The 19,302-nt window shown below is 57.4% G+C and overlaps 1 protein-coding gene across 3 annotated transcripts in view; it reads right to left on the bottom strand.

Moving 5' to 3' along the window:
• The window catches only part of PDE9A (phosphodiesterase 9A), an 84,732-nt gene extending 65,778 nt beyond the window's left edge, over window positions 1-18,954 (bottom strand). For 2 of the 3 annotated variants that reach the window (XM_036445892.2, XM_045585267.1), the window contains exon 1: window positions 18,813-18,954. In XM_036445892.2, the coding sequence (XP_036301785.1) occupies window positions 18,813-18,881 (69 nt within the window). In that variant the 5' untranslated portion in view covers window positions 18,882-18,954. The remainder of the gene's footprint in view (window positions 1-18,812) is intronic. The other variant, XM_036445891.2, reaches the window with a different exon arrangement.
• Between the last annotated feature and the right edge of the window lie 348 nt (window positions 18,955-19,302).

The following is a 19,302-nucleotide window of genomic DNA, read 5'->3' as shown; positions in this document are numbered from 1 at the left end:
GATGAAATGATTACATTTTAGTCAGTTTCCATCACAGCACATTATATAGGCATTGAAATCATGCGTTTGAAGACGACCGCTGAATGCTGAATTGGAAATGCTGCTGATGGGATCCTGAGCGAAGATGATCAGGATAAAAAATTAGGTGAAAGAAAGATGCACACACGTGCACACACGTGCAGACACTCACAGAAGAAACACCAGTGGGAGAATCCCTGGTATGTTGTTAGTGGTCTCCCCTGTGCGGTGTGAGGGTGCGTATTTCATTTTCTTTTTATACTGCTCTGCATTTTTCAAATGTTCTACAATGAATAGGCAGGGTTTTTTGTTTTTGTTTGTTTTTGTTTTGTTAATCCTCACCTGAGGCTATTTTTCCACTGGATTGTAGGGAGAGGGAAAGACAGAGAGAAACATTGATGTGAGAGAAACACATCGATTGGTTTCTCTCACAGGGCCAGGGCCGAAGGAGATTGCAACCCAAGTGCCCGTAACTGGGATTGATCCTGGTCCACAGGCCGACGCTCTATCCACTGAGCCACACCGGCTGGGTCCACGCAGGGCTTTTGTAACCAGGAGAGGAGTTCTCTCGTTCTAGCAGCGGAGCTTAGGAATGGATAACGAGCTTCCGAACGCTCCCCCCAGGTAGCTGCCGCGCTGCATTATATAAAGCTCTCCTGAGAGAAAACGGTCTTTGCCATTTTCCTTTGGACAGAACACTCCTTGGCATTGAGCCAAGAGGCGGAGAAAATTAAACGACGGTGAACCAGGGGACGAAAGCCAGGATGTAAATGGCGTTCAGCTGGGGGCTCGGGGAGGTGGGGTGTGAGAGGGAGGCCCCCAGAGGGAATGAGTGGGACGGGGCAGAGCCAGCGTGGATGGGGGCAGAGCACAGACTGAGAGCAAAGACTGTGGGTGCCTCCGGCGATGGAACAGGGAGGAGGCTCCCTGGCTCTGTGCTGGCCGCAGGTGGCAGGCGGAGCAGACGAACGAAGAGCATGGGAACCTGAGGACACGCAGAGGGAGAAGGGGGTGGGGAGACAATGCCCCACCTCCCAGCCACTATGGGTCCTCAGATCAGCAGCAGCCGGCTTCCCTCCCCATAGAGCTAAAGGGTCCAATTCAAGAATCTCTCAGCTGCAGGCCTTGTCCGCGGGGCCCTCAGATCCATGCGTTCTTAAGACCCCACTGGTGACCAGCAGAGGGGTGCAGGCCCGGGGGGCTGTAGGGAGCCTGGGCAGGGTCCGTGCAGGAGGTGGGCGGAGTCTGGCTCTGGTGGGGGAGCCACGCCCCACACCTCCGCAGGGGGGTGCTCTGGTTGACCCGTGCTGCCACGGAGAAAAGAAGCCGGCCTGGCCTCGTCCCTGCGGCCCAGGGTGCACACTCGGCCCACGGGGCTCCACGCCCCGAGAGTGTGCTGTGCCGAAGGCAGAGCGTCAGCGCAGGTCTGCGTGGGGAGCAGAGGTGGTCGCTGGCCTCTCTGCCCCTGTCCTTGTCCCTTAATGGTGCGTGCATTCTGTTTGCCTTGTTCTCGAGTGATGGATATCTTCCTTACACACTTGGAGCCACTCTTGATTTAGAGCCCTCTCCCCAGGGAAAACAAACCCATTCAAATTCCTTTTGTCTATCGGACCGTGATCACTTTTTATAGCTTTTATAGACAACTAGTGGCCCATTGCAGGAAGATTCCTGCAACAGGGCTTCCTGCTGTGGCCACTGCCCGCCTGCTTTCCTCCCTTCTCCCCATCCAGCCTGCTTTCCTCCCTTCTCTGCAGCTTTGCTCCCTTCCGCAGGCTTGGCTTCTTTCTATGCTGTCTTGATATGCAAATTAATCACCATCTTGGTTGGGTTAATTTGCATAACCACCCTGATTGGCTGGTGGGCGTAGCTCCTGTAGCGAAGTGATGGTTAATTTGCATATTACTCTATTATTAGGTTAGATTACACTTTCATACAAGCTTCTGTGCGGCTTTGTCTGCCCTCGAAGCAAACCAGTGTGGCTCTGGGACCTCAGGCTCCAGCTCTAGGAGTTAGAACCCAGCCCACACAGCCCACAGAGCAGCCAGATTTCAACCCAGTGTGCATCCGCACCTTTTCTGCCCCTGAGGGAGCACACAGGGATGCTCCATCGCCTTTTCAGCACCTGAGAGTTCCAAATGTTTCATGTACAAAACAAACAAGCTAAACAGAGACCTAGACCAAGACCCCACATTTTATTCCTCAACAAATAAACACATGCTCTCAGAAAAGAGGCTGCCTGGTCTGTCTCTCTGTGCATCTCTCCCTCCTTCCTTCCCTCCCTCCCTCCCTCCCTCCCTCCCTCCCTCCCTCCCTCCATGCACACCTGCAATTCATCTCTAATTATGTTGCGAAATTGTTCATTTCATGATGCCCCTTATTTTCAGAACACTCGACAATCACATCGCCATCAGAAGAGATTGCAGTTAACCAGCAGGCAGGCAATTGCTGCTTTTTGTTTGCTAAAATAAAATCTCTATTAGGCCTTATTTCCCTCTCCAATTTAGAAGGTAGGCTTCTGGTCACTGCATTTGAAAAGAATATAAAATAGTCACAGAAACTAACACTTATTACCACGAGCAGACACACGATGTTCATTCTCTTAAAAAGGTATTCTGCACCATGGAAATGCTCACACGGGTACAAAGGCAGACGGTGTGGCTCAATGAAGGCTCCCCCGCCACGTCCCAGCTTCCACAGCTGTCACCACGAGACCCATCCTGCTTCGCCCGCGCCCCAACGTCTCCCTGCTGGGGTGATTTTAAAGCTCGTTCTGGACACATAGTCTATCATCGGTACACATTTCAGCATGGATCTTTAAAGGAGGACATCTCTTTCCGTTTAAGACGGCCACGGTGAGATTATCACATGGGAAGAAAATGAACACTTTCCGTTATCTTCTCAGGTTGTCATATATACACACAGGGCGCCCCCCACGATGCGTGCACACTTTAACAGCCGAGAGCTCCATTTTGAAAATGAAATGTATTTTAATAAACACTGCCCTTATAATTATTCAAAGTGTGTGTATATATATCCCCCCAAAATAGAAATGGTTTTTAAGGCATGTTGTAAGGATCAGAAGTAATATGTGTTCTTCAATAAGCAAGTGGCAAGGAATGTAAAGGGCCCCACACATATGGATAGAAAGAGACTTAAGACAGCAAGCCAATGCAATGTGTGTTCAATAAGAGTGTGTGTGTGTGTGTGTGTGTGTGTGTGTCTCACATAGTTCCTTTTCTTTTCTTGCCTTTGTTTATTGAAGAACACACATTACCTTTGACATTCATGGTATGCTTTAAAGTAGGGGTGTCGAACTCAATCAGAGAAGGGGCCAAAATCTAAACTCCAGCCTAAATCGCGGGCCGAATGGTTTACTGAACAGTCATAAACTGTCATTGTGATGGAAACGCAGCGGAGTGCAGTGATGACAGCGAGGTGCGGGCCACATTGCAAGGCCTGGCGGGACGGATTTGGCCCGCGGGCCTTGTGTTTGACACATGTGCTTTAAAGGAAGGTATTATTATTCCCATTCTGCAGATATGAAGGCTTAGCTGCGCCTAATTCTACATTCTCATGAGAATGAGGGGTGCTCAGCATTACGAAAATTATGGAAGGGGTACACATATTTCAAAAGTTTGGGAAACACTGTGCTAGATGATGAAGGTCATGGGTGGGGGAAGGGCCGGGGTTACTGACAAAATCCGGATACAGCACACACACAGAGCCTCCTGGAATTGTGGGAGCGTTAGTTTTGGGCAAATACAAAAAGAGGCTCCTAAACACCAACTTCACTGTCTCTGCAGAGCTCGGACGGTCGTGATGAGATGGAAAAGAATCCGATAAGCCCGCTGGACTGGATGGTGGAAAGGTCTGGAGCTGGGCCTCAAAGGCCAGACTCTGGCTCTTTCTCAAACAAACAGTGAGGCCCTAGACCAGTGGTTGGCAAACTCATTCACCCACAGAACCAAATATCAACAGGACGATTGAAATTTCTTTGGAGAGCCACATTTTTTAAACTTAAACTTCTTCTAATGCCACTTCTTCAACATAGACTCTCCCAGGCCGTGGTATTTTGTGGAAGAGCCACACTCAAGGGGCCAAAGAGCCGCGTGTGGCTCTCCAGCCACAGTTTGCCAACCACTGCCCTAGACGAATCTCTTCACCTCTCTGCGTCTCAGATTTTCATCTTCAGAGCGGGGATAAGGCCAGTTCTGCCTGCTTCAAGATGCTGTGAGCGCCCACGGGGCAGTTTCTGCCCTGAGCCCGAGATGCTTGAATGTCCTCGCATCCCATGGGTAGGCTCCTTTCTCCATTGAGAGGCCTGGCCACGTGGTGCTGAGGAGCCGGGAGCCAGCCTCCTGGCTCAACTCCAGTTCTGCCTCTCACGGACAACGTGAGAGGCAGAACTTCATTCCATACGTCTCTCAGTTGCAACAGAGGGAAGATACTAGTGGCCTCTCTAAAATACGTACAAAGGTATCTGGTATGTCGCAAGCACCATGCAGATGCCTGCTAGAAGGATACCATCCCCATTTTATAGATGTGTAAACTGAGGCTCAAGATCATACAACCAGCGCATAGCACCGACGGATGCAAATCTCAGTTTGCTGATTTCAGGGCAGCTGGATAAGCAGCCACAGTGGTGGTGGTGGGGTTGGGTTTGGAGATTCATGCTCTGAAGCATACCACGGCCCCCCAGGATTCATGTCTTTATCATGTACCTGCTCTGGGGTCCGGCGCCTAGGAGGGCCTCAATCAATGTCTGTCAGGTGAGAGGACAGGAGAGGCACCTTTGCTTCACGTGAGTTAATTGAACCACAATGTACAGCAACATCTGGTGGGGAGAAGAGAGCTAAGATCCCGCTCGGAACACGCAGCTGGCAGCCAGGGGAGGCAGTGATGTCAAAAACCCACAAGAGCCGAAGCCGGTTTGGCTTAGTGGATAGAGCGTCAGCCTGCGGACTGAAAGATCCCGGGTTCGATTCCGGTCAAGGGCATGTACCCTGGTTGCGGGCACATCCCTAGTAGGGGGTGTGCAAGAGGCAGCTGATCGATGATTCTCTCTCATCGATGTTTCTAATCTCTATCCCTCTCTCTTCCTCTCTGTAAAAAATCAATAAAATATATTAAAAAAACCCAAAACAAAACAAACCACAAGAAATTCAATGTGGGGGTCACAGATGCTGTGAAAGAGGGTGGGCCCTCAGGGACGAGGGGGCCACGAGGAGAGGGTGGCATAAGGCAGAAGGGGAAGGGAAGACATGGCCTCCTCACGCTGCCCACCCCACACGCCGGACCCACCATCCTGCCGGGTCAGGGTGCAGTGGCTCAGTGGGCCTGGATGGCAGAGCCTCTGGGGCTGAGGGAGGGTGGTGTGAACTGTGGCTGGAAATGTGTTTACAACCCAGCGGTTAAGAGCCCGGTAGCTCCTGAGTAGTGCCCCACCTCCCAGAGACACACCCGTCTGCCCCCAGGAACCTGCGACTACCACCTGGGATGCCCACAGGGTCCGCAGGTGTGAGGGGATTAAGGCTCTGGAGATGAGATTATCCCGGATTATCCAGGGGGGCCCTCAATGACTCATCCATCGCCAGGCAGGTGGGGGGAGGGGAGGAGAGGTGACATCCCTCACAGATGGCTGGGGTCTTTTTCGCAGGCAATGAGTCCTTCAGCTGAGTGAGGCATGGAGTGTAGATGTGATTGGCACCAAACTTCAAGGGGGGTCAGAGGAAGATGGGTTAGAGGGAGGAGACAGGGAAGGCCGCGTAGCAGGTCCAGAGTCTGAGAAGAGGCAGGTCTGACTCGGAGAAGAGACTCCTCCCCCACAGTGTTTATTAGCTGATGTGAGGGCCTGGGTGGGAGCTGGGAGGCGGGGAGGCCGGAGAGGACGGTCTGGGACCTTGTGGGGAATCCCTGTCCTGGTGGAGGATGTCCTTTGGCAGGACGCAGCTACCAGGCTGTCGCACCCCCCTCCAGCTGGCTCTCCGCTCCCCACGCCCGCGTCTGCAGAGGTCTCGGGCCTCCTGCGCGCAGAACCCATTTGTCATGGCTGATCCGATCACTGCTCCTTGTCAGCTCTCTGGGCTGCTTTGTTTGTTATTTCTTTTTTCATGTCTGGTGTCTGAGGCCAAACGCCACTGTCGTAAATAATGGATCACAGGGGACTGAAAACGCAGAGACCGGGGAGCTGGGAGAAGGGGAAGCATGCTGAGCGGGAGCTCGGAGGACTGTGGTATGGGGGGACGGTCGGAAGGTGTCTCTCTGGCTTCAGTTTGCTTTACTCCTTGAGCTCAATTTCAAGGAAGAGGCAACTGTGGATGCCCCATCCTTGTCTGTTCCCTCACGGAGCCCATGCCCTGCTCTGCCCACTTCTCCTCCTGTCTCAGGACTGCAGTGTGGTCCGTGCGGCTTGTCCCTGGCACCCCCAGAGGAGGGCAAGGACAGAGGAGGAGAAGCTTGGGGAGGATCTGGGGCCGCAGCCTGCCCCCAAGGACCATCCATGGGGATCCCTTCCCCAACAAGCAGCCCTATAGCCCTGTCTCAAGGCGGGATGGGAGAACTGCCAGGTGTGAGGACCATGGCTGGGCGAGGGAGAAGAGAAGGAGAAGGAACCGTGTGAAATCGGGACCCCAAACCCAACGTAGACCCAGAGAGCTCGGCTGTCCTGGTCCCAAGCATCATCGAGATGGACCCGAGGCCTCACACAGGCACCCTGAGCACAGCGGCCGAGTGGACACCACTGGAGGCAGAGGAGGACGCCCACGTGGACCGGAGGAGCCCAAAGAGCTCCCATCTGCAAGGGGAGAAGGCTTCCCTCCTCTCTCCCTTGCCTCCTCCTCTCCTTCTCATTGCCTGCAGTTCCATCAGAAACACTGAGCATGGTTTTCCTGCCAGAAAAGAAATGTCTCAGAATGTCGGGCCACGGGCTGATGCAACGAGGCTCAGGCCTGCTGCTGTGGTGGCCGGAGTCACCCCGCGCCCGTCCCGCTTCCTGAGCCGGCAGAGGCCGGCCCGCACCGGCCGGCAGCAGACCCGGGAGCCTCCTCGTGGCAGGTTCCCCGGGTGGAGGTCGGCTTCTGCTCCCCGCCGCTGGGCTTTCCTGCTGTCCCGCCCGGGTCCTCCGGGCCATCCGGAGGCCAGCATCGTACAGCTGCCATGGCCACTGCAGATCACCCACTGTTGCCCGCGCCACCTTCGCACGGAACCACAGACTCGCTCTCGGGCTCGCCGCTCAGCCTGACGCCGGGAGGTCACAGCAGTCGGCTGAGAGCTGTTCACTCCCTCGCTCTTCCTTCCAGCGGCCACGCCGGGCACTTCCCAGGGGCAGGGGGAAGCTGGAGGCGGCTGGAGGGGCCCTGCTGGTGCCTGGACCTGACTCGACCCCCGACTGTCCTCTCAGAGCGACGTGATCTATCCCCGGAGGATGCTCAGTGGGCCCGTTGCAGAGGCTGAGACGGAATCAGGAGGCCCAGCGGGACCCGGAGCCTAACAGGAGCTGGCATCGGGCTGTGGCCCCGGCCACTCCAGCACCAACACCAGGAACCTGGGGACCCCCAGTCCCCGGAGAGGGCTGGGCTTCTGGGAAAGGCCCGAGGGGAGATGGTGGGTGGAAAACGGGCTGGGAAAAGCGGGGTGCAGACGTTGGCACTCCTGTCATGTTCCCCGCCGTATGTCACGGTGGCCAGGGGTCAGGCGCTCTGGACGTGTCTGTGGCTCAGAACACCAGCCATGCCCCTGGCACACAGCCCGGGCTCGCTCACGGGAACCCCTTAGAATAGGTGGTGATAGGGGTTAACACTCGCAATGGCGGGATAGGTTACACCTGACTCTGAGAACCCCGCCCACCAGGTCCTGTCCCACTCCTCGCCATCCATGCGTCCCCTGCACCCACGTGTCCTCTCCGCTCCCGAGGCTGAGGCCCATCGAGTCACCTTTTTGGAAACAAGTGCGGAGGCAGCTCTCCGCTCCTCCACGTCCCTGTCGATCGCGGGAGTCCTCTCCTGACCCTCGCTTCTTGGAATATTCCGGGCTGTCCCTGCGAGGAGGGCACAGATGCCACCTCCCACCTCTGCTGTTGGGGGCTCAACCTTCCAAACAGCACCCGGAAAATAGGACTCAGACACGTGTCGGGGCCACGGCCGCACATTCTGTGGCTCCGGGGGACGGCGTACATGCTACGCAGGCACTGGCCAGTTCTGGAGTCACACTTCCCAGCACCTGTGTGTGTCCTAAGCCTCGGATGCTGTTACCCTGTTTCCCTGAAAATAAGACATCCTCCGAAAATAAGACCTACTTACAGGTTTCCTTCTTAGTGAAATATAAGGCATCCCCCCCTCCCCCCGAAAATAAGGCCCCCCTAGGCTAAACATGAGAGATTTGGTCCACTGATTCTGAAAGAAATGGAGTCACAAGAAATTCACCAGGAAATTCAGGAATTGGATTGTTACGATGATGTTCCAGAAGATGATGACATGATTGTCATTGAATAAATGAGTAAATTCTTGATACTGTAGGATTCACAGTTTGTCTGGTTTGTGTTGACAACTACCGTACTACCATACCGTATACAGGTAATAAATTTCCTTTATTTTCATTTAACAATAAATATGTACCGTATTCTTCTTCATGGAAAAATAAGACATCCCCTGAAAATAAGACCTAGCGCATCTTTGGGAGCAAAAATTAATATAAGACACTGTCTTATTTTCGGGGAAACAGGGTATTAATTGAGGCAGCAAGAGAGTCTAGACTTGCCTACGACGCTTCAGGAGAGACTCCAGAGTCCGCCTGACCATTGACCTTGAACCTCTAACTACCACTCACGTTGTAACCTTTCCCTATGAGGGGCAGGCCTCGGAGTGGAAGCATTGTGGTGGCTGTTCCCCAAAGCACTTTGGAAATGGTGGAATCAACAGACATGCGACAGACTGGTAGCAGATGAGTCTCCAGCCTCACCCAGCTGCTTCTGCTGCCCGTCAGTCACCAGGAAGGGTGCTCCCTCCCGGGGAGCTGTCCTCTCACATGGAAATTCCCGGTGGAGAGATGGATGGCGATCTCTACATGATCATGCCCAATGCGCTGCCTCCTGTTTGGTTATCGGTAAGGCTATAAAAGTTTTTTCTTTTCATCCTAAAGGCAGAATCACTGTTCACGCCTCTGCTTACAAAATAAATCAGTGCTGTTTGAGACTGGTCCGGATGGAGGAATTCCACTGGAGAGCCGGCGCCCTGGTCACTACCCCTGCGTTCGGCGGTGGTGCTGGGAGGAGGCGGGGTGGCCGCTTCCCTGACATTCTTTTTTTTTACAAATACATTTTATTGATTTTTTACAGAGAGGAAGGGAGAGAGATAGAGAGCTAGAAACGTCGATGAGAGAAACATCGACCAGCCGCCTCCCGCACACCCCCTACTGGGGATGTGCCCGCAACCAAGGTACATGCCCTTGACCGGAATCGAACCTGGGACCTTTCAGTCCGCAGACCGACGCTCTACCACTGAGCCACACCAGCTTCGGCCGACTCCAGCCATTCTACGGAGGGATCAGACTCTGTCTCCCCAAAGCCTCTCTCCGTCCCCCAGGGCTGAGAGCTCTCCCAGGCTGCACAAGGGGGGCCTCTGGGCCCTGAGGACCCGGGGGGAGGCACGGCCAGCCACCAAGTGACAAAGTCGCAGCATGCTCCCGGCTGTGATGGACGCGACCCGCCAAGCCCTCTCCACACGGCCTGCTCCAGCGGCCGAGCTGACTCCACCTGTCACATTACCGAGCACTGAGGGCATCACTGCCACCCCCTCCCGAGAAGCCAATGAGCCTGAAGCCGGCACCATGCCTCGCCGAGTGGTCTCCCTCCCTCCCTCCCTCCCTGCTTCCCTCCCTCCCTCCTGTTCTCCCTCTGCATTGCAGCCCTGAGGGGGAAATGAAAGGCATTGGGCAGAAAGGATGGGGGAAGGAGGGCGGATTGGGGTTAACCTGGGAAACACAGTCACATGGTATCACGGAGCGGGAAGCGCCCGGGGGCCGCTGGCCCTTTGGTTCCACGGAGCTCGCCCAGACGGGCGTCCCCATGCTGGAACCACCACCGGTGCCCCCGGGGCCGCCCGCCCACCCCGGAGCACGAGGCCAGGGGTCTGGGCGAGGTTCCCCGAACCCGACATGGAGATCGGCTGCCTTGAACCCACAACATAAAAAATGATAAATAATAAATAGCAGTAACCACGGCGTGAGTTTTAGACGTGGTGCGCATTCACGCCTTTAATCCTGACAATCCACGTCACAGGCGGTGACGCCGAAGTACGTAAGGAACCTGCACACACACTTCTGGGGCCTGTCACAGACCAGCTCGGCCCGAATCCCTGCCCTCGGCCCTGGCATCATGCTGCTGGGAAATGGACTGAGGGCAACGGACTCTGAAAAGCATCTGTTCACGCCTCTCCCTGCCCGAAACATACACAGACCACACCACACATAAATCTCCGAGAGGAACAGCGATGACCGGGAAACGGGGAGGGCTTCCGGGAACACCAAGTTTCTCACAAGGCACAGCGATACACCACTGCAATGGCCTGGGTCTGCAAATCAAGGAAACAAGCATGGGGATGAGGGAGGTTTAGAAACATTAGGCAGGCCCTGGCTGGTGTGGTGCAGTTGGTTGGGTGTCGTCCTGTGCCACCGAAAGGTTGCCGGTTCAATTCCGGGTCGGGGCCTTATGCCCAGGTTTTGGGCTCGATCCTGTTGGGGGCATGTACGAGTAGGAGGCAGCCTATGGATGTTTCGCTACTGCACTGATGTCTCTCTCTCTCCCTTCCTCTCTCTCTAAAAATCAATACATACATTTTAAAAAAAATCAGGCAGATTCATGATGGATGAATGGATAAACAGAATGTGCATAGACAAGCAATGGGATAGAATTCAGACTTAAAATGGAAGGACATTCCAATACATATCCCAACATGGAGGAACCTTGAGGGCATTCTGCTAAGTGAAACAAGCCACTGGCAAAAGAATAAACACTGTGTGACTCCACTTACATGAGGTTCTAGAGCAGCTAAATCCACAGAGACAGAAAGCAGAAGGCGGGTGCCAGGGCTGGGCGGGATGGGGCGGGGGTGTTAGTGTGTGTGTGTGTGTGTGTGGGGGGTGGGTGTCAGTGTTTAAGGGGGACAGACTTTCGGATTGGGAAGACGGGAAGTTCTGGGAATGGACAATGGGAACGCGCTCAGTGCCACTGAGCTGTGCCTCAGACATGGTTAAGATGGTAACGTTTCATGTGGTGTGCAATTTTCTACAATTTTAGAAAATGAGAGAAAAGTTAGGGAATCTAAAGCCAATTGAATACAAGGTCTGGCTCTTCTTTACTTGTGTCCAGACCAAGTTTTCAGCGGAGGGTGGGGGTGGGGGGTGGGTTGTAAGTTTCCGTGCTGGGCAAATGCTCAGGTCAGGTGATCAGCGTTGGGACTGCATGGTAACTACATGGCAGGGGGTTGGGGCGGGGCCGAGGCAAATAACCTGCACCGTGAACTCAAGTCGTACTTGGAGTTTGAAATGTCTGACGCCGTCTCCACAGCAGCTGACCCACCGGAGGACCGAGAGCCTGGGCACCCAGGAGATGTGCACACTTCCATGTTCCTGCAGGTGACCCTCAGGTCTGCGTTAAATTAGAATATTTTTTCTTTCACCAAGATTCCGAACCTTGGGAATGCAGATCCCCAGCCACAGAGGCAGGAGGACCCAGCTCAGCGAGCTGAGCAACAGGCTGGGAGCCCCTTTCCGTGGAGCCACTGCCCTGGCTGTGTGCCACCCTCGGCTGGAGCTTCTGCTCTAAGGGCCAGGAGCAACGCCGTGCCCACTGCCCCGGCATGTCTGTCCCCAGAAACACCTCCAGGGGGCCAGCTCTCCTCGCACTGCCTGTCTGGCTGAGGGAGAGAATGAGGAGCAAGAGGAATTCCTGCCCAGGGCAGGACCAGCTGATGGGCTGCTGCTGTCTTGGCAAGATGGACCCCTGAGGGGCCGCCGTCCTCTGGCGACTCTCTTCACTGCCAAAGACCTCCCTCAGCCCCCAGGGACACTGCCTGCTGAGCCACCCGCAGTCCGGGAGTGTGTCGCCGGATGGAGATGGTTCAGCTTGGGCCGATTGTGGTGAGAGAGACGGCGGGAAGTGGCGGGGTGGGGGGTGATCCTGGCTACACCCCCAGGCAGCTAGCCCAGAACAGGGGTGCAGGAACCCAACCTGCAGGGACCCAAGGTGACATGTTGGCCAGTGCCTGCTGCCCCCTGCTGGCCCGGCACTGAGGCCAGCCTCCAGGGCGCCCTCTCTCATTTGCATGCTGTTCACATGAGTGGTCTGAGGTGCCTGCGTGCCCTCCCTCTGCCCTTGCTCTCCTTCCCTGACGCCAGAGTGTATGCTGCAGGCTTCTGAGGCCAGGCAGCCCCTCAGCCCGGATGGCCCTGGCGAGGCCCCTCGGCTGAGGGTGGGAAGTACCCTGTTTCCAGTAGGAGTAGCCCCTTCCAAGCTGGAGACAAAGGTGCCTGGGGTAGTGGGACTGGGGTCTGGGGGTCCTTGGCACTGTCTCCCTCTTTGTGGTCAGATTCACAGCGGCCTCCCGGAGGCACAGAGCAAATGACAAGACAGCACCTGCCATGGCTTCTTCCGGAGCCTCCTAGTGGCTGGTGCAGGGACTGCCGGGGTTGGGGAGGGGCCCTACTGTGTGCGGGCCTCAGGATGGGACAGGTGTACTGAGCCTCCCCAAAGCCAGCACTTTGTAGGTATTACTTAGTGCAGCAGTTGGCAAACTGCGGCTCGCATGCGGCTCTTTGGCCCCTTGAGTGTGGCTCTTCCACAAAATACCATGTGTGGGCGTGCACGTACAGTGCGATTGAAACTTCGTGGTCCATGCGCAGAAGTTGGTTTTCGGCTCTCAAAAGAAATGTCAATCGTCATACTGTTGATATTTGGCTCTGTTGGCTAATGAGTTTGCTGACCCCTGACTTAGTGCCATCCTCACCCACCCCATGGAAGGCACCACCACTGCACCCACTTCCCCGAGGGCAAAGTGACTTCCCGGCTGGTAAAGCGGCAGAGCCGGGCGGTCTGTCCTGCCCCCAGGGCCTCATTAGTCAACAGAGCCGTGTGACGGACAAGAGCAGCCCCAGCCCCTCTGAGACAGGGCGTGCTGCGTTCCGTCTGAGAGGTACCGGAGGTCCCCACGTCATTATCTGTCAACCCTGGTGACCTTCGTGGGGTTCAAGCCTCCAGCCACCCCCTTCCCGGCCCACCGAGTCTGGTTTCACGGGCCTTCAGACCACGGCACGTGGGAGGGGGAGGGCGGCCGCAGCTCCCTGACTGCGCAGCGACCCGGGCTGGACTCTGAAGACCGTGTTCCTGATGTTCTCTACACACAGGACAGCGCCTGCTGTGGCACTGCAGGCAGTCGGGCCGGCTCCTTCCAGGGCTGATGAACTTGTTGAAAAGGAGACGGGAAAGGAGACACTCGCGGTTCGTTCTCACGGCCCAGCCTGACAGAGGGGTCATGGGAAGCTGGGGTCGGGCTGGGAATCCACATGGCCCCACTACTGTTATACACTGGAAATCCAAAAGGGAGTAGGGTCACCCCTTTCTGTATCTCCCCCACCCCCAGCCTTGCAATCAGCTTACGTTACCATTTCAGATTCTTCTTAAAGATCTCAAGCTATAAACACCCAAAGGAAGATAGACGGGCTTTGCTGACGATGGCCACGGGGAGTCTTCCTGGTGGGAAGGAGGTGACAGACAGGTGCTCAGAAGCCTAGAGACGTCTGAGGGGTCTGCCTGGCCCGGTTCAACTCAGCAAGGACCCTGCTGGTCCCGGGAAAGGGTGCTGAGTGGTGGGCCAGGCAGAGCGCAGGTGTTGGAGTGAAAGGAGATTTCCCCTGGGCTGTCCCAGGTGGCAGGACAGGCACGTTCCAGCAGGGGCTGAGGCCTGTGGGGAGGGACTCCAGGTTTCACCGTGGGAGCACGCTGGACAAGACTGGGTCGGTGTGCTGTGACCAGTAGAAGACGGGGTGGCTCTGTTGGTGCCAAAGGCGAGAAACAAAGGCAGAGGAGCCCGGTGCAGGGCAGGGCAGGGGCTCAGGGAGGGACAGGCGGTGGGGAGCAGAATTCCTCCGGCTAGTCCCGGGGCAGCCGGCGGGGCATGCAGAGCCGGGGCTCCGCGTACAGGCAGGACGGCCGCAGCCCCAGAGGAGAACCAGACCTCCGGGGAGGGCACGGCGGGCCAGGGCCCTGCAGTCCCACGGAGGCCAGCTTCTGAGGTATCCAGGCGGCATGATCCAAGGTCCCAGGTGGCAAGAGGGCCGGGCCGGGTGAAAGATGAGCACTGTGAGAAGGCCCCACAGGCTGAGCAGATGGGAGCTGGGCTCCAGCCGGCAGGGAGAGCAGGCACAGGGGTGTGTGTGTGTGTGTGTGTGTGTGTGTGCTGAAGGGGGGGGAGGAAGACGCGGGGGGGGGGGAGAGAAGGGGAGAGGGGGTTGTTATGAACTAGAACCTGACTTCTGTTGACATTTTAACAATTTTTGAGCTCTGCTCGTCTTTTCAGTTTTTCTCATTTGGTTCCCGTTTTAGAGTAGAAACAACTTTGCAGGTGGCTGTTTGCTCACGAAGACCTGCGTGCCAGCTGCAGGCAAAGGCGGGGACAAGGACAGCAGCCGGAGTGGCTGAGGGCGGCCCTGCAGAGAGCGTGGTGAGGGGACTGTCCCCAAGGCCCCTCATGGGGACCGGCAAACTCATTAGTCAACAGAGCCAAATATCAACAGTACAATGATTAGAATTTCTTTTCAGAGCCAAAAAAAAAAAAAAAAAAATTTTTTTATTGATTTTTTTACATAGAGGAAGAGAGAGGGAGTGAGAGTTAGAAACATCGATGAGAGAGATTCATCGATCAGCTGCTTCTTGCACACCCCCTACTGGGGATGTGCCTGCAACCAAGGTACATGCCCTTGACCGGAATCGAACCTGGGAGCTTTCAGTCCGCAGGCCGACGCTCTATCCACTGAGCCAAACCGGTTTCGGCAAGAGAGCCAAAATTTTTTAAACTTAAACTTCTTCTAACACCACTTCTTCAAAATAGACTCGCCCAGGCCGTGGTATTTTGTGGAAGAGCCATACTCAAGGGGCCCAAGAGCCGCATGTGGCTCTCGAGCCGCAGTTTGCCGAGAGCCACATGATCCCACGGCAGTGGGGTCACTCCAGGGCGTTGCTGGGCCGGGGCAGTGACCGCAGAGGGCCCCACTCAACAGGCCCAAGAGCTCCGGGGCCGTCAGTCTTGTCCAGAGAATGTTCTCTCCAAACCCAAGCCCAATCCCTCCTCCCTCACCTGGTGCCGGGAGGTGCCAGGGCCACCTGTGCTCCTTGGCCAGTGGCCGAGCAGGCGATGGGGACCGTGTGGAGGTGCGGCTGGCAGCGTGAGGCCGCACCCCGATGTTCGGCAGTCCCGGGGTCTTCTTAAGGTTGCTGGGTCCAAAAAGGACCCCTTCCCCACAAAGCCGGTCCTCTCGGAGGAAGAAAATCTACTCACCAGGCCCGCACTCGACCGACACCATAGCCCTTCCCACCAGCCGGGTCCTGCTGTGTCCTTCTGTCTGTCCCAGGGCCCAGTTCCAATGCTTGGCTGGCATAGGATAGAGGTAGCCATTGCTCTGTGGGACTGAGTGTCATGAATGGCACATTCACCCTGGACCCCAGCCCTCGGCATGTAGTAGCTGCTCAATAAACTCATCTGGCTAACTGACTGAGTGATTGGCCTTGCCCTGTTTGGTTCTCCCAACAAGCAGCACGACAGCGCACCCATGTGACCTCAAGAAACAGCGGCATGGAGGGTCAGTGACTAACCCGGGGCCCAGGCACGGGAGTGGAGATGCTGGGACCGGCCCTCCTCAGACACTGTGGCCATCCATCCACAGCTTTGCTGGTGCAGACAACACCCGCGGGGGCCACTGCTGGGGACAGCATGGAACAGCCAGCCGTGGGTCACTCAGGGGATGGAGAATGGGAGGAATGCAGGAGCCAAAGGGCAGATGACCAGACGGGGCGACACAACATAAACGCGACAACGTCACACACGCCCTCTCTCCTGCCTCCACATCCTCTCCTTGGGAGCAACACGAGGCCTGTGTCCGTGCCCTTTCGCACACAGGGATGGGTAAAACGGGAGACAGAGCCCGACAGCATACGGGGAACTTCAGAGCGAATCCAGCGCTTGGGGCTTTAAGAAAGCCCAGCCTCCCGAGCGTTGCCGAAAGAGCCCTGAGCCGAGAGAGACATTTGAAATCTGGACAGAGCTGCTGGCCTGGAGTTCAAGGATGGGGGAGGGGGTGAAAGGTGGCCAGTGGCCAGCGCATGCTTGGAAACCCCAAGTGGCCTGGCGGAGAGCCAAGTCCAGCCCCAAGCCTCCCAAAGTGACCGCGGCGAGGGGAGAGGCCACGGGCAAGGTCAAGAATGAGTAACCGGCCCTGCAGGGAGTGCCGAGGTTTCCAGACCACTGCCCTCCTCCTCACTGCATCCGTGAAAGGACACCCACTGGACAGAGAGCGTGCCCCACGCCACCATGTTCCGGCAGCGTCGGCTGTTTACACGAATCTGTTTACTTCTCGTGACCGTCCATACGGCAGATGCTGCCCCACTTCACGGGTGGGCGGCTCAGGGCAGCCTGGGGACTCGCTCCAGATCACAGAAGCGGTGGCCACGCCAGCACTTGCCAGCTCTGGCCCCTCCCAAGGCCACGGCCTCCCTCCCTCTCGGACGCAGGTGCCCAGGTCCCCCCGAGCTGCCCACAGGGCCACCTTCCTGGAGGTCACCCCAACCTTGGGCGTGCCACCTGCGGAAACCCACCCTCCCCACAGTCGGAGCGGAGGAGCCTGCCAGGCCAGGTGCGCGCCTCCCGACCTCTGGAGCCTCCTCCACTCGCACCCGCTCCGCCAGGCTTCCCAGGGAGCTTTGGGGGACGTTCTCGGGAGGCAGCTGTCGCTTCTGACCTGGTGTCTCCTCGTCTCACCTCTTTCAAAAGATAAAGAATGCTGACGTTTGATAACTTTTATTTGGTTGGGGCAGGAAAGGTGTGTGCTTGTGTCTGTGTGTGCATGTTTGCCCGTGTGCCTAGGTGTGTGTGCATGTGCTTTTGTGTATGTTTGCATGTGGCATGTGTGTCTGTGTGTGCACGCATGTTTTCGCGTCCGTGTTGCATGTGGATGTGTGGGCACACTGGAGCAGGGGGCTGTTCAGCGGAGGGCCGTTTCTTCCTCTGGGGAGGCTGTTATAAATTCCTGTGCAGCCGAAGCCGGTTTGGCTCAGTGGTAGAGCGTCTGTCTGCGGACTGAAAGATCCCAGGTTCGATTCCGGTCAAGGGCATGTACATTGGTTGTAGGCACATCCCCGGTGGGGGGTGTGCAAGAGGCAGCTGGTCGATGTTTCTCTCTCATCGACGTTTCTAGCTCTCTATCCCTCTCTCTTCCTCTCTGTAAAAAATCAATAAAATATATATTTTTAAAAATAAATAAATTCCCGTGCAGTCACCGGGCACTTGGGTCTAGTCCCGTGTCTGCCTGTGACCACCTGCCCTGAACCCTGAAAGATGCTTCTGTCCAGGCTGTCCGATTCTGTTAGAGGGGGTTATGGGGGGGAGGGGGGAAGGGGAGGACGCCTGCACTTCTCATTTCACGGGGATCAAGCTTGGGAGGGGTGAGAGCGAGGTGGCTTGCTGGAAAGTCTATCAGGTGGAGGTGGTCTGAGAACCAGAGCCCTGAGCCCGCGCAGGCAGGTGCCCGCAGGCATCCTCCGTGGTTTCCGGTGGGGTGCCCTGAACAAGGGTGAGGTGAGATGATGTGGCGGGGTGTGGGAAGATGGCCTCCCTAGGGCATGTCCCTGGGGGCGGGAATCTAGGTGGGGCTAAGACCCCCCTCCCCAGCAGCTCACTTATTGTTCCCCTCTGCCAATCAGGGGCCAATCAGGGCCACTCTCTGGACCCAGCCAGGGGCTGGAAGAGGAGGGGCCCTCAGGAAGTCTGCTCTGGATGCCTCTGCTCCGGGCTCCGTGGGTGAGGGGCGCTGCCCCTCTGGAGGCTTCCTCTCTCCGAGGGGGCGGCTGGGCAGCAGAGCTGGTCCCGGGCCCACCGTCTCTGCGGGCCCAGGAGAGGGGCAGCCCTGCCACCCCCTGTGCGGTCACAGCGGAGCCCCGGGGGGAAATGGGCACAGGGACACCGACCAGAGGGGGAGCAGTGGGGAGGGGCCGGGGAAGCAGGGAGTGCTCCCGGAGGGCGGATCGCACCGGCACCCTCCACGCAAGGACCGGACCGGTCCCAGGTCCGCCCGCCCCGCTGCTCCGGGGGCCGTTCCACCCGAAACGAAACGGGTTAATGCACCGCCTCCGAGAACGCACAACTCAGCCTGGTCAGCTTTGGTACAAAGAAAGCTCTGCCCCGTGAAATTGAAAAACACCCGGCTCGCCCCCTCCCACGGGGGTCCAGTTCGTGGGGAAAGCCGACCGGAGAGCCCTGCCGCCCCCGCCGAAGTTGCCGGAGACCACTGGGCGCACGGACGCTCGGACGCTCGGACACACGGACACTCGGACGCACGGACCCCTGGACTCTCGGACACACGGACGCACGGACGCAGGGTCCCCCAGCCCAGCCGCCGCCGGCGCCGCGCCCCCGGGCTGTCCGCGGGCAGGGCCGCCTGGGTGGGTGGGTGGGGGGGCGGGCAGGGCGGGGGTCGCGCGCAGGGAGGGCCCGCGGCCGGCGGGGAGGCGGGAGGCGGGGGGCGGGGGGCCCTACCTTCTGGATGCGGCCATCGATGTCCAGGTAGATGGCCTTGGGCCGGTAGCTGGAGGAGCCGGATCCCATCCTGCGCCCGCGGCTGCACTTGGACTTTTTACTGTACTTTCCCGACGCCGGCGCCGCGGGGAGGCGGGGAGGCGGGGAGGGCGGGCGGCCGAGGGCGCGGGGGCCGGCCAACCGGAGCGCGGCCGCCGCTCCTCTCCCTCCGCCTCCACCGGCCCGCGCTCCTCCCCCGGCCGCCGCCTCCCTCCCGCCTCCTCCCTCCTGCCGCCTCCTATCTTCCTCCTCTTCCTCCCTCCACCTCCTTCCCCCTCCGCCTCCTTCCCTCTCTCCTCCCCCCTCCCCTCCCCATTACCCCTTCCCCTTCCTTTCTCTCCGCCTGCTCTTCTCCCCCTCATCCCCCTCCACTACCTCCCTCTCCCTCTCCCTCTCCCTCTCCTTCTCCCTCTCCCTCTCCCCCTCCCTCTCCTTCCTCCCCACATCCAGG

This window comes from Pipistrellus kuhlii, unplaced genomic scaffold (assembly GCF_014108245.1).
Source record: "Pipistrellus kuhlii isolate mPipKuh1 unplaced genomic scaffold, mPipKuh1.p scaffold_m20_p_2, whole genome shotgun sequence".
NCBI lineage: Eukaryota > Metazoa > Chordata > Mammalia > Chiroptera > Vespertilionidae > Pipistrellus > Pipistrellus kuhlii.
Note: the sequence above shows the minus strand (reverse complement) of the source record. Positions and strands in the feature narration are given on the sequence as shown.